Raw genomic sequence first — 19,755 nt, forward strand, 5'->3', positions numbered from 1 at the left:
GCTGCTGCCACTGCCGGCAGGGGTTAAATAAAAAAAGGCACAAAAAAGAAATGGCAAAAAGAAATGTGAGCAAGGACATATGTGGTTTCTATGCGTGAATCACAAAACAAATGGCTGAAACGACCAAACAAAATGAACTGAGTACCAAAACGAGGGGCAATACAAGAGTTCACTGTGTGCCTCTGTAGGAAACTGCTGCCTTGCCATTGTGTGTTTGGACAGCTAAGAAAGTCTCAATTGAGCTACATCCTGGTCTAGTCATACCATTTTTTTAAAAAACAACAACAACAAAGGAACTGTCTGCACTCCCTTTTGGCTACGTGTACATTGCAAAGCCACAGCACACCCCCACTTCAAAAGGAAACTCACCAGCTGCAGAGTGAAATAGCCTGCTGTACAAGGTGGGACAATGATGCCTTCATGCAGAGATATGAGATCTGTGGCCCTCCAGATGTTGCTGGACTCCAGAGCCCATTATCCCTGACCCCTTGGCCACAGGAGCTGGAGCTGATCAGAGCTGGAGTCCATTGACATATAGATAGCTGGTTCGCCACCCATGCCTTGAGTTAATGCATGTGCAGTTACATACGTGAATATTAAAGAGTTCACATGAATTTGCTCCCTTACCTACCCATTTAATTTTCCAGAAACCTAAACAAGCAGGCTGAAACCTCAAAAAACGAGGCCTCCAGCATGCGGGAATTCATTGTAAAGGAGAAATTTTAAAGAGACAACTGGGAAGCATGATTTTCCAGAGGCAAGAAAGGCACCAGGAAATCAGCGTTGTCACAGAAAGGTAAGGCTCATCCAAAAAGATAGCCTGCCCAGCTTCCTTAAATCCTTACTTGGTGAAAGAGAAATTAGCATTTCAAAGCATCCCAGCCTCTACAAGCCAGGTGGCAGCTATATATAATAAATCAACACTGTGTTAACATGTAAAGAAGAGCTGAGGGAAGGTCTGTGGTTCTCTTCTCTTTCTAACGTTCTCCTTAACACATGTCTGCATTGGGAGAATTCCAGCCAACCCAAGCTGCCCTCTAGCAGAGAGCTATTTCCCCGTTTTATCTCTGGCTTTCTGGACCACACCCACCTGATATGCTTTGCAGTGCATTGCACTGGCAATCCAAAACCCGAAAAGATGCAGCCATGTCTGTGGTGCTGCCTCCACTGTCCCTAAACCTCAGAGTGCACAAAGCAAATGGGAAAGGTTGGGAAATCAGGGATCTGCAAGGTGGAATTTGCCCAGGAAAAGGGCCATGGAGAGGATAATGCAATGCCAAATACAGAAATCAGGAGAATAATGGATGCCAGTCGAGAAATAACAAAGCCGGCTTGGGAAGGGTTGTGGAAAACCTGCTTTGCAAGCTGAAGGTCCCCGGTTCGATCCCTGGCATCTCCAAGTAGGGTTGGGAAGAACACGATCTGAAACACTGGAGAGTGGTGCTGCCAGTCCGTGTAAGCAATATAGAGCTAGAAGGGACCAAGATTCTGACTCTGTACAAGGCAGCATCATATGTTCCTAGGACTCAGCCAGCCCAGCCCACAATCATATACCCAACCATCTGGCATGCAGAACAAAAAGAAATGGTAGAGACCCATCATGTGTGAGTTGGTCCTCGATTTTCCTACCTGTCCCGAGCTACCTGCCACAGACTCCGGACGCTGCCCATTCAGGAGCCCAACAAGCTGGGGCCATGCAGGGGAGCCACAAAAGGGGAGATAGCAGATAACCCAAGGAGGAGTCCAAAGGCACGGAGGCCCGCTTGGATCGGCTCGATGTTTTGGCTGCCAAAGTGGCCAGGCAGCTCGGCAGCTCCCAGCCAACTCCTCCCTGTCTCTCTGCTTTTCTCTCTCACTCTCACTCCCTTTTCCGAGCGGGAACAAGCAGGCTACATAATTTCCTTGGCCCAGATTCAATTCAATCAGCATAGGAACTGCCACATTCCCTAAACGCAACCCCCCCTCTCCGCCTGAAAATATATTGCAAAACAGAACGAGCCAACCAACAGCCTCCACGAGAAAGAATATCAAATATGAAATGGATCCCCCTCCAAAATAAATAAAAAATTAAAATGTAGACACAAGAAAATGTCCAATTCAGTAGCCTGCAATCCCTATTCTCTGCCTTTCTGCGTTTCACCATTTCTTCCTCACCTCCCATCCATACAACGTCGCCGCGTCCAGGCTGCCCCAGTCTTCCATGGCATCTCTGCCAAGCATCCTTGGCAGACCTCCAGCCCGTGCCAGCTTTATTCTCTCTCTCCCTCTGTCTCACGGCTTCCCTGCCAACCTTCATCCCAACTGTAGTGGTTCTATGCCACCCTCAACCCCCCCTTTTCGCTCTACGCCTGCCTGGCGGAACCCAGAAAGCTAGCCAAAAAAAAAAAAAGTAGGCAGATCCAAACATTCACAGCAACTAGTTTATTTATTTAAAAACACCCACAGAGATAAAGAAAAGAACAGAGCAGAAGCAAAGAAGCTTACCTCCTCTGGCGCACGGTCCCCCAATTCCTTCAGGCCAGTACCCGCCCTGGACTCCTGTGGGTGCCCGCCTCGTGCCCTCTATCCACAAGAGGTTCTGGGTGTCAGGGAAAGGGGTGGGAGGGAGATAAAGAAAGCCAGAGAATACAAGACAAGGAGGACCTTGTCGGAAGCCTGGCAACTTTCGCCTCCAAATGGTGCCAGGGTTGCTTCCCCCCTTCTGCCATCAGAAGAACGGGCAGGAAAACAGCCACTCTTTTTATATGGCATCAGCTTGCTGAGGTGCAAAGCATCATGGGACCAAGAGAAAGCGAGAGAAAGAGAAAGGGAGGAGAGAGAAAGAACAACTCGGTAAAGGCAGGAGGAGAAGGGGAGACAATGAGCAAATTTACATTCAACATGCCAGTTCTGCGGCAGGATGCGCACGCGTGTTTTGTGTGTCCAGACAACACACACCGAAGAAGAGATCTGGATTAGCCAAGGAGCCAAAACACCAAGCTTCTAATAGTTCTTCCTAAGGCAGAGGTCAGGAACTTGTGGCCCTCTAGATGGAATATAACTCCCATCGTTCCTGATCCCTGGCGGCTACTTCAATAACAAATTCATACCTTGCTTGCTCTAAGTACCTGATATGAATCTCTCCCAGACTAGTAGCACTGTTTTGCTTGGCACTGCTGCAAAGTTTTGTACCCAGGAGAACAGAAGGAAATATAAAGTATTTGTTTATTTGTGTGTTTTTTTATACCCCGCCTTTTTCCCATACGGGACCTGAAGGTAAAAATTAGAACAACTCAAAATACAGTGGGGGGGGGGGACCAATCATTTAAAAAACACACACAATTAAACATTGGTAGAATTAAAGCTTGCTTTATTTATTTATTCATTTAAATACCGCTGTATCGGGGGGGGGGGGTATCAAAGCGGTTTGCAACAATGCAAAAACTGAAAGCCAAACAATATCATAAAAAGTTTTGGGGTTTTTTTTAGAAAAAAGAAAAAAACAAACAAGCCAACTATTGTGGGAGATGTATTATCCTGCATAGGCCTGGCGGAATAGAGAAGGAAGGCATTTAAAAGTTGGCACAGAGGGAACCTGCTGAATATCTAGGATCTAAAACCATATGGATGGTTACAATGATAACACTACAGCACCAGCCCTGTCATTAAAAGCAGTCAGTTCCTCAAAGCCTGTGGAAACAAAAAAGTCTTCACCTGCCATCAGAAGGGCAGCAAGGAGGGATCCAGCCCACCTTCTTTAGGGAGGGAGTTCCAAAGTCTAGGAGTAAGCATATGAAACAAAACGCTCCATGACTTGCTTGAGAGTAAAGTATCAGTTTGGTTTGGTTTTCTAAGAAACAGGGGAGTAACCAGAATAGGGAGAAGTTGTTATTCTTTTAAAAAACCTGGACCTTTTGCAAGAAAAAACCTGACTGAGGAGCCAAGTTGATCTGCAACCAGTTCAGCTGAGATGTGATCCAAGATCTTCTTGCACTGTCGAGGGGGCAAACTGAGTAGAAAGAGGACCGGTGCTGTTTCAAGATTATGAGTTCCAGAGAGTCAACTGTGTTAGTCAGCTGCAACAAAAAACTGGCGGCTGCAATCATAGGCACATTTACCTGGAACAAGGCTCAGTGACCACCCTGGGTCCAGCTTCTGTGTGAACATGCCTAAGCTCCCACTAAGTGTTGAGCAAGGAAGCTTCAGAATGCAAGGTACATGCTTTGCCACTGAGCTACAACCCTTCCCAAGCCTGCTTTGTTGTGCCTTCACCAGCATCCTCTTCCATCAGTCTCCAGAGTTCTGAATCTGGTAATACGTACATCCTCAGCAAGGCTCTTGAATTCACCACCATGCCCCTTGCGCTCGGCAAACATCCACTCTGCAGACCCTCATCTTCCACCTTCCCCTTCTGACTTGGGCAGTTCAAGGTGAGGCAGAGCCAAACTGTGAGTGATCAGCGGTCCAGACTGAAGGTCTTTTCCAGCCCTATCTATAGATGCCAGGAACTAAAGCTGGGAATCTTCTCCATTGCAAAGCACAGAATAATCTAACTTGCCACGGTGGGCTGGATGGACCTCCATTCCAATTCAGTAGGGTACATCTTATGGTCAACGGAACTATAGCAACACCCAGCATCTTCTTCTGCATTGCATTCATAATCTAAAACAAAGGGGCTGTGGCTCAGTGGCAGAGTATCTAATTTTGCATGCAGAAGGTCCCAGGTACAAACCCTGCCTGCTCCATGTAGGACTGGGACCTGAAACCCTTGAGAGCTACTACCAGTCAATTTAGACATTACTAAGCTAGAGGAATAGGGACACGGGTGGCGCTGTGGGTTAAACCACAGAGCCTAGGAGTTGCCGATCAGAAGGTCGGCGGTTCAAATCCTCGAGACGCGGTGAGCTCCCGTTGCTTGGTCCCAGCTCCTGCCAACCTAGCAGTTCAAAAGCACAAAGTGCAAGTAGATAAATAGGTACCGCTCCAGTGGGAAGGTAAACGGCATTTCCGTGTGCTGCTCTGGTTCGCCAGAAGCGGCTTAGTCATGCTGGCCACATGACCCGGAAGCTGCACGCTGGCTCCCTCGGCCAATAAAGCGAGATGAGCGCCGCAACCCCAGAGTCGGTCACGACTGGACCTAATAGTCAGGGGTCCCTTTACGCTAGAGGAACCAATGGTCTGACTCAGGGTTAGGCAGCTTCGAAAGTTCCCATGCAAATACTTAGGCTGCATACACATCATACATTTAAAGAATCATAGGAACTGTAGTCTTCAAGAGCACTGGGAATTGTAGCTCTGTAAAGGATAAACTACAATTTCCAACAAAAAATATTAAGGGGTGCTTTAAGTGTGCATCTGCTCAGCTTATAGAAGGTGCCCAGTTCAGTCCCCAACATCTTCGGGTTGTGATGGAAAGAGACTCTAGGCCTCAAATTTTGGAAAGTCACTGCCAGCCTGTGTAGACAATGGGACTCAGCAGAAGGCAGCTTACTGTGATCCTAAGCAAGATGCCCCACCACTGGTGAGCACCTTTTCATTTCTTACAGACATGGCAGAAGGTCATACAAGTGCCTTTGTACCAAGCAAGACTACAGGGGTTAATGGCGACTGACATTATTGCAGGGTAGATGTGCAAAGAAAGAAACCTGGTCTTCAGATGCTCCCAGCTCCTCCACCGCCTTGCGCTACCATGTGATGGTTGCAATGACAGTCTCCACGTTTCAGGAATAATCTTGTTCCAAAAGACACTTTGGGGAGAGAGAGTGGAAGACGAGGAGGAGGAGGGGTACGAAGGCTGCTGGGCATCCCTCCCAGCCTTTTATTCCTCCGCTGTCTCCTAGCAACACTTATCTGTTGCCATGGAGAGTGCAGTATACCCCATCCCCAATCAGTATCATTCCATAGCACAGGCCCTTGGCACATGTTCAGAATGTAAACAGGGATGACACTCTCTTGGGAAGAGCAGCTGGGAAATCAGCAAGCAGTTCCCCCCACCCTAATGCATATAACCACCCACCCATTCATTCCAGCACAAAGTAGAATAATAATAATAATAATAATAATAATAATAGATAACACAAGTTATGGAGCGAGCATAAAACATGCTCACGCCATCTCCAGGTGATCAACAGAGCTTATCTGAAATGCAAAGGGCATCAAATGATGGTCAAGTCATTATTTTCTTTTATTGCTTGTAAGAAGAACTCAGTTGGACCTTCAGGATCTGAATGTAGCTCAGAGCTTTTCCTCTACTGAGAGCACATGTCCAACTCACCCTGTCCAGCTCATAATAGCATTACTTTCACACACAGTTCTTGAGCATGTTGCTCAATCACGGTGCTAATGAAGGCTATGAAAATATTAAGAGCACTGGAAGCTGCCTCATACAGAATCAGATCACCGGTCCATCTAGCTGCATATTGTCCGCTCTGACTGGCAGCAGCACTCCAGGGTTTCACGCAGGGGGCAGTCCCAGTCCTGCTGGGGATTGATCCTGAGGCCTTCTGCATGTGAAGAAGATGCTCTATCACTGAGCTGTGGCCGTTCCCCTACTTAATTAATAGAATTATAATCTATAATACAAATATAATATACAAATAAAAATCACCATGAATGGGGGGGGGGGGTTCACTGTTGTGCCACAATCTCCCTGCTGCTCACCATATAGGAACAGTGACAAGGTTTGGGATTTTTAGCTTAGAAAAAGGGTGAGGAAGAGGGGCATGGCCGAGGCATATACAGTGGTACCTCGGGTTAAGAACTTAATTCATTCTGGAGGTCCGTTCTTAACCTGAAACTGTTCTTAACCTGAGGTACCACTTTAGCTAATGGGGCCTCCTGCTGCCGCTGTGTGATTTCTGTTCTCATCCTGAAGCAAAGTTCTTAACCTGAGGTACTACTTTCGGGTTTGCGGAGTCTGTAACCTGAAGCGTCTGTAACTTGAAGTGTCTGTAACCCGAGGTACCACTGTAAAACTAATGTGCCTGGTGTAGTGAAAGTGGAAAGAGAGTGGTTTCTCCCCTCCCCTCTCCTAATACAGTGGTACCTCGGGTTAAGTACTTAATTTGTTCCGGAGGTCCGTTCTTAACCTGAAACTGTTCTTAACCTGAGGTACCACTTTAGCTAATGGGGCCTCCTGCTGCTGCTGCGCCGCCGGAGCACAATTTCTGTTCTCATCCTGAAGCAAAGTTCTTAACCCGAGGTACTATTTCTGGGTTAGTGGAGTCTGTAACCTGAAGCGTATGTAACCTGAAGCGTATGTAACCCGAGGTACCACTGTACTAGAATTCAGGATCATCCCATGAAGCTGAAAATTCAGGACAGAGAAAAGAAAGCACCTTTTCGCACAGTGCCATAGTTCAATGATGGAATTTGCCCTCTCAAAATGTAGTGATGTCCACCAACTTGGAAGGCTTCCAAAGAGGATTAGACAAATTCATGGACCGCAAGGTTATATTGGTGGGCGCTCATCACAATGGCTCATCATACCAAATCCTGGATCGGAGGTGGTATATCCCTCTTGAGTCCCAGTTGCTGGAGAACAACAGTGAGAGAGGGCTTTCACATTCATGTCCTGCTTGGCCTTGGTCTGGTATACCTGAAGGAGCGTCTCCACCCCCATTGTTCTGCCTGGACACTGAGGTCCAGCTCTGAGGGCCTTCAGGCGGTTCCCTCACTGTGAGAAGCCAAGTTACAGGGAACCAGGCAGAGGGCCTTCTCGGTTGTGGCACCCGCCCTGTGGAAGGCCCTCCCACCAGATGTCAAAGAGAAGAACAACTACCAGACTTTTAGAAGACATCTGAAGGCAGCCCTGTTTAGGGAAGCTTTTAATGTTTGATGCATTACTGTATTTTAATATTTTGTTGGAAGCTGGCCAGAGTGGCTGGGGAAACCCAGCCAGATGGGCGGGGTATAAATAATAAATTAGGGATCCAAACTAATCAGGGTGAGGAGTTCTAGCTTAGCCTTCTCCCTGATACTGTTTTGAATGTGTACGACCCCTTCTTTGCCAAATGGGGAAACATTTAACCAGGCAGCTCCTTAGTGCTAATTAGAAATGGAACAGACAAGGAGGCTTTACAATCTTATCTACTGCATGCACAAACTAGAACTTTAGACTGTGTGAGCTTCAGGAAGCAATGAGGTCAAGCATGCAGTCTCCCTTGGACTTCAGCCTTTGCACTTTTCCTGTCAAAAATCACTTTATTACACTGCTTTACATTCCTGTCCCACTTCCACCAGGGAGATCAACACAGCATGCACAGTTCTCAGTGTTAATATCACAACAACCCTGTAAGGTATGTTGTCCCAAAGTCATCCAGTGAGCTTTTCATGGCTTGGCACAGGGATCTGGACCTGGGTTCTCCACAGCCATAGTCTGAGGTCACATCCACTGTATAGCATTGGACTTCCCCTAAATAACCCTGGGAACCTTTGGGTTGTTCAAAGTTCTGGGAACTGTTCTCTGGGGAGTACCATAAATGACAGCTCCCAGGATTCATTGGGGGGAGTCATGTGCTCAAATGTATGATGGCACTAATGTGACCTGTGAGACATTCTCTACACCACATTGACTCATCAGTTTTTTATAGGAAGAAGTCTTCTACATCTCATATTATTCACCTCCACCCAAAAGTTCAGTTTTGCAGGTAACATGCAAAGGACAATACAGTGGTAGCTCAGGTTAAGTACTTAATTCGTTCCGGAGATCCGTGTTTAACCTGAAACTGTTCTTTACCTGAAGCACCACTTTAGCTAATGGGGCTTCCTGCTGCTACCACGCCGCCACAGCACAATTTCTGTTCTCATCCTGAAGCAAAGTTTTTAACCTGAAGCACTATTTCTGGGTTAGCAGAGTCTGTAACCTGAAGTGTATGTAACCTGAAGCATATGTAACCTGAAGTGTATGTAACCCGAGGTACCACTGTAGTAAGCCTGGATAAGGAGGAGGGTCCCCCACACTCTCTCCTAGATCCACCATTTGGGAAGAACCACAGACTCTCAACACAAAGCCATGGGCATAGCCAGGATTTTTGTTAGGGGGCACAGGCCTTTTGTTGTGGGGGCAGGCCTCTTGTTAGGGGGGGCAGAACCTCCGTTTGCTATATATTTTTATTGATGGGGGGCAGCTGCCCCTCCCTGCCATCCCTTGGCTAAGCCCATGAACCCAGCCCCTTATTCCACACAGACACGTGAGCAGCTTGGATAACGAGCGGAAGCTTGCACGCCCGTAACTTATTTTGGGGTGCAAATCCCAGCTCCCGACTTCTCTGCCCCGGGAGCGTCATGCGTCAGAGCCAATTTGCAAACCACAAAACAACGCACATTCCAAGAGCTCCTGGAGGCTCAAAACTTCTCACGGGAGTGCGCGCGTGTGCGCGCGCAGGATCCCTCCTGCAATCTCCGCACTCAGGACCTGGGATCTAACGATCCTCTTGAGCTATACGGCGTTGGATGCCTTCCTCCTTGCTCTTCTCTGCCGGTCCCGTGCAGGTCTACGCGGGAGCAAACCCCACGGGGAGCTTCCCTGCCTTAACTGACTGGCGTTCCCTTTTTTTCCTAGCAGGAAGGCGCTTGTGCCTTGTGAGATAGACTTGGGCGGGTAAAGGGCAGAAAGCATAGCTGATCATGGTGGGTGGGGATTTCTTAAGCCCCCTCCCACCTCGGCTGCACCCACCCCACGAAAATACAGGGACACGCGTGGGTCTCCCTCTTCCCGTACCTGACACTACGATTGCCTCAGATCTGCCTAGCAGAGCCTCTTCCCGAGAGGGCATCCGTACAGGACCAGGCATGGCGTCGCAGTTCAACAACGGGGCGCCCCACCGCTACCCACATGCATGCAAGTAAGTAGCCAGCTTCCACTTTTCAATGTCTCAGGCACGGGACAAGAGGTGGGCGGGGCCAAGGGGCGGGAAGTGTGACGTAAACTGGTGGGTGGGGCTGATGAAGCTTCAAGCGGCGCAAGGGGCGGGGTGGGCTGTTGGGAGATCCACCCTCCTCCATCCCATAATCGGTGCTTTAGTCGTCAGGAGCCCACTCGCTACCTACTTTTCTGCCTTTCGTTGACCCCCCTCGCCTCACCGTTTGAAATATTTACGCACACACACCATATGTTTACTAATTCTGGTCACGTCCGCACTGTACATTTAATGCAGTGTCATACCACTTTAAAAGTCAGGGCTCCCCCGCTCCCCATGGAATCCTGGGAAGTGTAGTTTACTAAGGCTGCTGTCCGGTCCCCCCCCCCCCCCGCCCCGAGATTCCATTCTCCGAATTGGTTTAACTGGCAGCTATAGAGGAACAGGGGCTCTTCTCACAAAACTCAACACCATTAACAAACCGGATTCTGTGGGGGAAGCCACATCTATTTAAAGTGGTGTGACACTGCTTTAAATGTACGAATAGTGCTAAGATGGAGTCTTATATTTAAAAGAGCTTCTACGAGGCTAAATGTTTTAAAATCTGTAGGCAGTGTCCGAAAAAAGCACAACATAACAATAAAGGCTGCAGGGTTTAGTTGGTTCATTGATCAATTAAAATCATGGGGCAGCAGATAATTCTTTTTTAAGGTTAGCTATTTCAAGTGCCCAGGTCCCAAACAGATGATGATGATGATTATTATTTTGTTTTTTTAGTAAAGGTAAAGGGACCCCTGACCATTAGGTCCAGTCGTGACTGACTCTGAGGTTGCGGTGCTCATCTCGCTTTATTGGCCGAGGGAGCCGGCATACAGCTTCCGGGTCATGTGGCCAGCATGACTAAGCCGCTTCTGGCGAACCAGAGCAGCGCACGGAAACGCCGTTTACCTTCCCGCCGGAGCGGTACCTATTTATCTACTTGCACTTTGTGCTTTCGAACTGCTAGGTTGGCAGGAGCAGGGACCGAGCAATGGGAGCTCACCCTGTCTCAGGGATTTGAATCGCCGACCTTCTGATCGGCAACTCCTAGGCTTTAACCCACAGCGCCACCCGCGTCCCTATTCCTCTAGCTTAGTAATGTCTAAATTCATAGGGAGTAGCTCTCAAGGGTTTCAGGCATGGAATCTCTCCCAGTCCTACATGGAGCAGGCAGGGTTTGTACCTGGGACCTTCTGCATGCAAAATCAGATGCTCTGCCACTGAGCCACAGCCCCTTTGTTTTAGATTATGAATGCAATGCAGAAGAAGATGCTGGGTGTTGCTATAGTTCCATTGACCATAAGATGTACCCCGTCGCAGGGATTCGAACCACCGACCTTCTGATCAGCAAGCCCTAGGCTCTGTGGTTTAACCCACAGTGCCACCCGTGTCCCTATTTTGTTTTTTAGCTAATACAAAAATAGTCTATAGGCAGCTTACAAACAGAATAACATTACAGAAAATAGCAATAATCAATACACTAATGAACAACAGCATCAGAATCACAGTGGTAGCACCAGTAAAATGATCAGTGGTATCTGAGCCATGTTAAACTGTCACAATCCACCAGATGCCTTGGAAAAGACAAAGGTCTTAACTTGGAGCTGAAAAGATGTTAGGCAGGCCTCAGTGGAGAGAACATTCCATTGCTGGAGTTGGGTGGCAGGTGGAGGTAGACTTTCTCTTGCATTGTCTCTCCCTGATCACCTTTTTTAAATGGAAAGGGGAAATGGATGCCCCTCCCTTGTGGCTTTGGGTTTGTGAGATTATAAGGAACACCTCAGATAGCTCCCAGAGATGCACTGGAAGCCAGTGAAGCTCCTTTGACACAGGCCAAATAGAACTGGATCAGCAAGTCTCTTGCTGCTCATACCCCATACCAGGGGTGCCAACTGGCCCCACAACTGTGTGTGCCCAGGGTGAATGGCCCTGGCACCAAAATTTATGGGTGCCTGGTCACTTCATGGGGACTCTTATGGGTGCTCGGGCACCCAGGGAGTTGGCACCTATGCCCTATGCAGTTAAAGCACATGACTTGGACCCAAAGAATCTTGGACCCTGTTGTTTTGTGAAGAGTGCTGGGAAGTGTAACTCTGCGTTGGGTGAACTGCAGTTCCCAGGATTGCATGAAGTCATGTGCTTGGAATATATGGTGTGTGTGTAGCCCCAGATAATAGGGCCGAACCAACCGATATTTCTGAACAGTCTTCAAGGGCAGCCCCATGCATAAGGCAGCATCTGATGTTGGAAAGGATTAAATAAATACAGAGATGCAGTGTTGTGCTTAAGCCACCATCGGCTTTTCTCATTTCCATCTCTTGTTTCGGATCTAAGAGGTATTGTTGCTCGATGGAGGGAAAAAGCTTTGGAAACATGATTTATAAACCTGCTGTCTTTTGCTTTTCTTCCAGTATCTCCTTTATTATCCTCCCCCCACGCCCCCCCCCCTCCCTGAGTGTAGCAGCCAGGGCTCAATTGTCACCTGAGTGAGTGAATGAATGCACACGTCCTATAATTTCCTACTTGATGTCAAAAGGCATTTAATAAGGAATCTTTGTGAGTGCCTAATAACACTCTTGCCAGTGGAGAGAGAAAGGGGGAGACACCCCCTACTTCACAGCTCTCTTGCTTTCTTCTCCCTCACTTCCATTTGCTCTGCTAATTGTGCTCGTAACTCCTTTGTTTTGATTTAAGTCTCCTTTTTTGTGCGGAAAGGAGATGAGAAAGAGTGAAATCTGGAGGAGGGAGAAGCCTGAGCTGTAATGAAGAGCCAAAAAGCCACAACCATTGAACACAGCCAGGCTGAGCAAAAAGCCATCCAGAGGAGGATGCAATTCCTTATTGTAATTTCCACCCAGGCTGCAGGGAAAGAGCTCAGGGCAGTAGCTGAGGCTGATCCTTGAGGGTGAAATCACCAGCTTCAGTCTGTCCCACCTGCCTGCCTTCTTATTTACAATCAGCAGCTTCCTTCTTCTTAGGCGCCCATCTGCACTATACATTTAAAGCAGTATTAAACTACCGTATTTTTCGCTCTATAAGACGCACCAGTCCACAAGACGCACCTAGTTTTTGAAGGAGGAAAACAAGAAAAAATATATTCTGAATCTCAGAAGCCAGAACAGCAAGAGGGATCGCTGCGCAGTGAAAGCAGCAATCCCTCTTGCTGTTCTGGCTTCTGGGATAGCTGCGCAGCCTGCATTCGTTCCATAAGACGCACACACATTTCCCCTTACTATTTAGGAGGGGAAAAGTGAGTCTTATAGAGCAAAAAATACGGTATTTTCAACAGCCATGGCTTCTTGCCCCAAAGGATCCCAGGAAGTGTGGCTTGTTAAAGGTGCAGAGACATGTTAGGAGACCCTTTCCCCCATCACAGAGCTGCACAATTCCCAGAATTCCCATGGGAAGTGGGAATGTCTGTTAAACCGCTCTGGGAATTGTAGCTCTGACTTCAGCCCTTTGTTTTCCTCCTTGCTTCCTTCGTTTCCTTTTGGGCCATGGCATCATACCTCAACCCCCCATTTCTGCTATGAAAATAGGAATATGAGTCCTTTTTAATAAGAATAATAAAAATAATAATACCCCGCCCATCTGACTGGGTCGCCCCAGCCACTCTGGGTGGCTTCCATCATATATAGAAACATAATAAAACATTGAACATAAAAACTTCCCTATACAGGGCTCTCTTCAGGTGTCTTCTAAAGGATGTATAGTTACTTATCTCCTTGGCTTGGAGATTGCATAACTCCATACCCTCCAACATTTCTCCGGTGAAAATAGGGACATCTTAAGGGAAAATGGGTTCAAATCAGAAACCGTGATGGCTTCTGTAAATTTGGGACTGCCTCTGGAAAATAGAGACACTTGGAGGGTCTGTGACATCCACCCCTTCGTGGAAACAGTGAATATCCACACAGGGCTCCAGATTTGAGCTTTACTCTGCAGTCTGCACAAGGCTCTCATTCAAGATCAGATGTGCTCAGGCCTTGGAGCTCCAGCTCCTGCTGGTCCATTGCCCATCCATCTGCACGGCAGATTAGGTGCAGAGAAGGCCCTCAAACCACTTAATGAAATCCTCCCTGATGCTAAGTAGAATTCAGACTTGCCAATGTTTGTATGGAGAACTGCCTAAGAACTGCATGCCCGTCCTCCTGGGCTGGCTTTTGGGAAGAAAAGCATGCTGTGGAAAGCAATATAAGTGACAGTAAGGATGGGAGGCTAATGTGAGCTTCATCACCAGCACAATCCAAAATCCCCCAGCTATAGCTCAATGGGAGAGCATCCGCTTTGCATGCAGAACTTCCCAGGTTCAATCCCCGCCATCTCCGGTGGGGTTGGGAAAGATTCCCTGCCTGAAATCCCAGAAAGCTGTTGCCAGTTAGTGTAGACATTACTAGATGGACCAACGGTCTGACTCAGTATAAGGCAGCTTCCAATGTTCCCCACAAACACTTGGGCTATGTACCTATCAAACATTTAAAATATATGTCCCCTCCCCACAAGGAATCCTGGGTACTGTTGCTTGTTATGGGTGCTGGGAATTGTGCCCATGGACTGTCTTGCCAGACTGGTGCATACTCTAGTTATCTCCAGCTTGGACTACTGCAATGCGCTCTACGTGGGACTACCATTGAAGGTGACTTGGAAACTGCAGCTAATCCAGAATGCAGCAGCTAGACTGGTGACTGGGAGTGGCCGCAAAGACCACATAACACCGGTCCTGAAAGACCTACATTGGCTCCCAGTATGTTTCCGAGCACAATTCAAAGTGTTGGTGCTGACCTTTAAAGCCCTAAACAGCCTCAGCCCAGTATACCTGAAGGATCGTCTCCACCCCCATTGTTCAGCCCGGATACTGAGGTCCAGCGCCGAGGGCCTTCTGGTGGTTCCCTCATTGTGAGAAGTGAGGTTGCAGGGAACCAGGCAGAGGGCCTTCTCGGTAGTGGCACCCGCCCTGTGGAATGCCCTCCCACCAGATGTCAAGGAAATAAACAACTACCTGACTTTTAGAAGACATCTGAAGGCAGCCCTGTTTAGGGAAGTTTTTAATGTTTGATATTTTATTGTGCTTTTAATGCTGTTGGGAGCCGCCCAGAGTGGCTGGGGAAACCCAGCCAGATGGGCAGGGTAGAAATAATAATTTGTTGTTTTGTGAAGAGCAGAATATGGTTCCCAAGCAGGGTGTGTGCCTTAAACATATAGTGGGTATGCAGTCATTTGTCCTGTGCTAAGTTTAAAAACTAGGCTTGCTCTTTTCTATTGCTTTATACAATGTTGTTTAGTCCAGTGTTTCCCAACCTTTTTTGGGCAAAGGCACACTTGTTTCATGAAAAAAATCTCGAGGCACACCACCATTAGAAAATGTTAAAAAATTTAACTCTGTGCCTATATTGACTACCATATTTTTCGCCCCATAGGACGCACCGCCCCATAAGACGCACCTAATTTTTTGGGGGGAGAATAAAGAAAAAAAAAATTTTCCCCTCCCCAGGCACGGGGCAGGCGCGGGGGAAGCCCAAGCTTCCCCCGACCCCAGCCCCCAGAACAGCCTGATATCCGCAAGCCTAGGGAGCCACACTGGTCTCCCCAGGCTTGCGGAGAGGTGCGTGAAGCCCGGGGGCGCTCTTCAGCGCGCACCAGGCTTCGGGATGCAGGCAGCTCTGTGCTACCCTCCAGAGCCCCGTGCGGCTTCGCGCCGGGATCCGGGGGGTGGCGCGGAGCTGCAAGAAGCCCTGGAGCGCAGGCAGCTCCGCACCACCCTCCGCAGCCCCGCGCGGCTTTGCGCCGGGATCCGGGGGGTGGCGCGGAGCTGCAAGAAGCCCTGGAGCGCAGGCAGCTCCGTGCCACCCTCCGCAGCCCCGCGCGGCTTCGCACCGGGATCCGGGGGTGGCGCGGAGCTGCAAGAAGCCCTGGAGCGCGGGCAGCTCCGCGCCACCCTCCGCAGCCTCCTACGGAGGGCGCCCCGTGCTCCGCGCTGCTGGCTGCCGCCCGCAAGCCGTGCACGCGGGGGGGAGTTCCCCCAGGCGCCCAAGGCTTGCGGACAGCTGCGCGAAGCACGGGGCGTCCTCCAAAGGGCGCCCCGCGCTCCGCGCTGCAGGCTGCCGCCCGCAAGCCTTGCGCGCCGGGGGGGAGTTCCCCCAGGCACCCAAGGCTTGCGGACAGCTGCGCGAAGCACGGGGCGTCCTCCAAAGGGCGCCCCGCGCTCCGCGCTGCAGGCTGCCGCCCGCAAGCCTTGCGCGCCGGGGGGGGAGTTCCCCCAGGCGCCCAAGGCTTGCGGACAGCTGCACGAAGCATGGGGCGTCCTCCAAAGGGCGCCCCGCGCTCCGCGCTGCAGGCTGCCGCCCGCAAGCCTTGCGCGCCGGGGGGGGGAGTTCCCCCAGGCGCCCAAGGCTTGCGGACAGCTGCGCGAAGTACGGGGCGTCTTCCAAAGGGCGCCCCGCGCTCTGCGCTGCAGGCTGCCGCCCGCAAGCCTTGCGCGCCGGGGGGGGAGTTCCCCCAGGCGCCCAAGGCTTGCGGACAGCTGCACGAAGCATGGGGCGTCCTCCAAAGGGCGCCCCGCGCTCCGCGCTGCAGGTTCCCGCCCCCCCGCCCCGCTTCGGAGCACCGGGAGAAGCGATCTCCCCGCAGCCCCTTGCTTCAAAAGAGGTCCGGGGGCAGCGGGGAAGAAGCGCTGTGCTTCCCGCTGCCCCCGGACCTCTTTTGCAGCAAGGGGCGGTGGGGAGAAGCGATCTCGGGCGCCGCGGCGCGCAGGCGCACTGCTCGCTCCTCTTTCCGCGCAGGCGCCTTCTCTCGCTCTTTCGCCTCCTTTTCTTTCTCTCTCGATGGTCCGCCTACAAAGGAGCGAGGGAGGCGCCCGCCATGTTTGGATTTGCATCCAGCAGGAGATGCCGCCGCCGCCCCGCCTCTCCCGCCTCCCTCCCACGGCACACCAGGCAAGGTCTCACGGCACACTGGTGTGCCGCGGAACACCGGTTGGGAAACACTGGTTTAGTCTACCAGCCTTTCTCAACCTGTGGGTCCCCAGATGTTGTTGAACTACAATTCCCATCACCCCTAGCTAGCAAGGCCAGAGCTCAGGGATGATGGGAGTTGTAGTCCAACAACACCTGGGGACCCACAGGTTGAGAACCACTGGCTGTTGAATTACGGTAATTTACCTGCATTGTTTTTCAAAATGTTGCATGGATTGGTTTTTGTGTGTGCGCATTTATTTATATTATGATTTGTAATTGTTTCTCATGTTTTTTAGTTGTTGCTGTTTATGTGAGTTGTTGTGGGCCACTTTGGGCACAATCTCATGGGGAAACCACATACAAATAAACAGGCGAGATGAGATGAAAAAAGAAAATTATGGGGGAAGGCAATCCCAATTATGTGTCATCCAGTGGCAAAAGGAGCCTCCTACCTGTATAAATGAAACCAATTCATTCATTCGTTTCATCTTTATGCCGCCCATCCACCTAAGTGCTCTGGGCGGTTTCTGTAAGGAATAAAATACAGTTCTCAATAAAAACCTCTAAAATCAAGATAAATTATGAAACCAACAAAAGCCTGGCAAAGCAGAGCACAACTAAAATAAGCATAAAGCACAGCAACTGTAACAAATAAAAGCAGCATAAATCCCAGCAAGGGGGAACTTGGTGCAGAAACTGAAGAGCTGGGTGGGATTGTGCTGCAAAGAACCTGGGAGAACCAGAAGGTCCTCAAGCTGGCAGCTTAAAGATCATAGTGTAAGCCAGAGGTGGGGAACCTGGCAAACCTCCAGATATTCTTGGACTCTAGCTCCCGTCTGCCCCAGCCAGCATAGCCAATGGTCAGGGATGATGGGAGTTGCAGTCCAGGAACGGCTGCAGGGCCACAGGTTTCCTGTTGCCAGGTGAGCGTCTCTGGGGAGCAGTGGTGGAGGAAGAGGAGTGGGGGGGAGCGCACCGCCCCCGACAGCATGATCCTGGTGGAGTGCCATCGTGGCTACCCCTGCCAGTGCTGGGCGCCACACACCCGTAGGCTGTGTGCCACGCCCCTGTGGTCGACGTGCCACGCCCCCAGGACATCCACCACGCCCCTGTGGGTGGTGTGCCAGCCCCCCCTGCCTGCTCTCTGCCCCCCCCCCGGTGCCTGAACCTGAAGCTCCGCCACTGCTGGGGAGGGCATTCCATAAACAGGGTGCCATCACTGAAAAGGCCCATTCCTAGTAGGTGCTCACCTCTCACTTCATTCACAGAGGGGCCTGGGGGAAGATAAAATTGGCCTCTGCTTGTTTTACATGCTAAATTCTGGTTCTGTGGCTCATAGGGGAGGGGGCAGCATGGTACCAAGAGGACTGGAGCCCACTGAAAAACCAATCACCCGGGACACAGCTGAAATCCAGAGGTGAACCAAGCTCTGGCTGACCTGCTCAAGTGCATGGCTGTGTTTTTGCACCATACCCACCAGATTACACTTACGACTGGAAGAATGAGGTGGGGGACCCCTGAGAAGCTAGTGGTGCTGTACCAATGACCAGTGGAGTGGGTGGGTGGGTGGGTGTGAAGCATACAAATGTGTCCCTATGTAAAAACAGAAATAGTTCTATAGAAACCTAGCACAGCAGGGGGAGGACAGAACTAGAACCCTTCTCCTTCATGGACTCATATTCTACTTGCAGTAAATTTTTACATGAAGGAGTGTTCAAAAACGGCACCTCCTCCATTTGCATTGGCCCAGCCCACTATGCCACCTCAGTCCCACATTCTGCTGCCTTTTGTACCTAGAAACATAGGGATATGCCTTACAATGAGTCAGACCATCAGTAATGTCTACACTGGCTGTCAATGGCTTTCCAGGAGTTCAGGCAGAGGATATTCCCAGCCCTACATGGAGATGCCAGGGATCTTCTGAAGTACAAATACCTGCTGGAAATGTAAAGAGAAAGAAGGTACCTTTAACCATATGTGGTGGTCGTGTAAGGAAATAAAAGCATTCTGGGAGATGATATATAATGAATTTTTAAAAATGTTTAAAATAACCTGTATTTTAAAAAACCAGAAACTTTTTTATTAGGAATTGTAGGTACCGATATCCCAGAGGAGCAGAAAAGACTTTTTATGTATGCAACTACAGCTGCACTGATGCTACTAGCCCAGAGAAGGAAAGAAGACCAAGTCCCTACCAGAGAGGAATGGCAAACCAAGCTGTTGGAGTATGCCAAAATGGCAAAACTGACCTGAAAGCTCAGGAAACAAGAAAAACTTCAAAAAAGAATGGGGAAAAAATATAATTTGTTTAGGAGACCACTGTAAGCTGATGAAAACATTAGCAGGATTTTAATAACACTTGTAATGTAGCAAATATCATGAATATGGAGAGATATAAAACATAGATTATGAAATAATATGCAGTTCAAAAGGTTGACAAAAGGACCTACAGAGGGTGGGAAGTCTGGAGATTCAGAGAAATCTCTAAGTATGGATATGTATTTTGTATTGTTGTAATTCTACACTTGTAAAATCAAATAAAAATTATTTCAAAAAAGGAAAAAGAACCAGGGACGTTCTGCATGCAAAGCAGATGCTCTACCACACGCATAGGCAAACTCGGCCCTCCAGATGTTTTGGGACTACAACTCCCATCATCCCTAGCTAACAGGACCAGTGGTCAGGGATGATGGGAATTATAGTCTCAAAACATCTGGAGGGCCGAGTCTGCCTATGCCTGCTCTACCACATGAGCTGAAGCCCTTCCCCAATGTTGATTGACCCAGCCTAGCATTGATCCATATCCTTTAGTGTGTCTTCCAGGCTTAACATCAGCATGACCTGAATTCAAGATCTTAGAAGATGAAAAAGACAGGTGATCAGCTGTTTTCTCCTCTTTCCTTATCCAAGTGACAGCGGCCAGT

General features: G+C 49.4%; 1 protein-coding gene and 1 long non-coding RNA gene across 6 annotated transcripts in view; one reads left to right on the top strand and one right to left on the bottom strand.

Annotated features, from left to right (window-relative positions):
- Positions 1-9,874, bottom strand: part of LOC114601479 (mitochondrial peptide methionine sulfoxide reductase-like) — a 42,542-nt gene extending 32,668 nt beyond the window's left edge. Inside the window, exons 1-2 of one of the 5 annotated variants that reach the window (XM_028738653.2) lie at positions 9,701-9,843; positions 2,485-2,758 (exon numbers count right to left, since the gene is read on the bottom strand). Coding sequence is in view for 4 of the 5 variants with exons in the window: in XM_028738651.2 (XP_028594484.2) it covers positions 2,155-2,296 (142 nt within the window). In the remaining variant the exon portion in view is untranslated. Of the gene's footprint in view, positions 1-2,154; positions 2,301-2,484; positions 2,759-9,700 lie in introns of those variants that run through there. The other 4 variants (XM_077932007.1, XM_028738648.2, XM_028738651.2 and 1 more) reach the window with 4 other exon arrangements.
- On the top strand, positions 9,751-19,389 carry LOC144328454 (uncharacterized). Its single transcript, XR_013393725.1, has 3 exons — positions 9,751-9,824; positions 18,629-18,792; positions 18,918-19,389. It is a non-coding gene; the product is annotated as an uncharacterized LOC144328454 (long non-coding RNA).
- Positions 19,390-19,755: the final 366 nt, after the last annotated feature.

Source organism: Podarcis muralis, chromosome 7, assembly GCF_964188315.1.
Source record: "Podarcis muralis chromosome 7, rPodMur119.hap1.1, whole genome shotgun sequence".
Classification (NCBI taxonomy): domain Eukaryota; kingdom Metazoa; phylum Chordata; class Lepidosauria; order Squamata; family Lacertidae; genus Podarcis; species Podarcis muralis.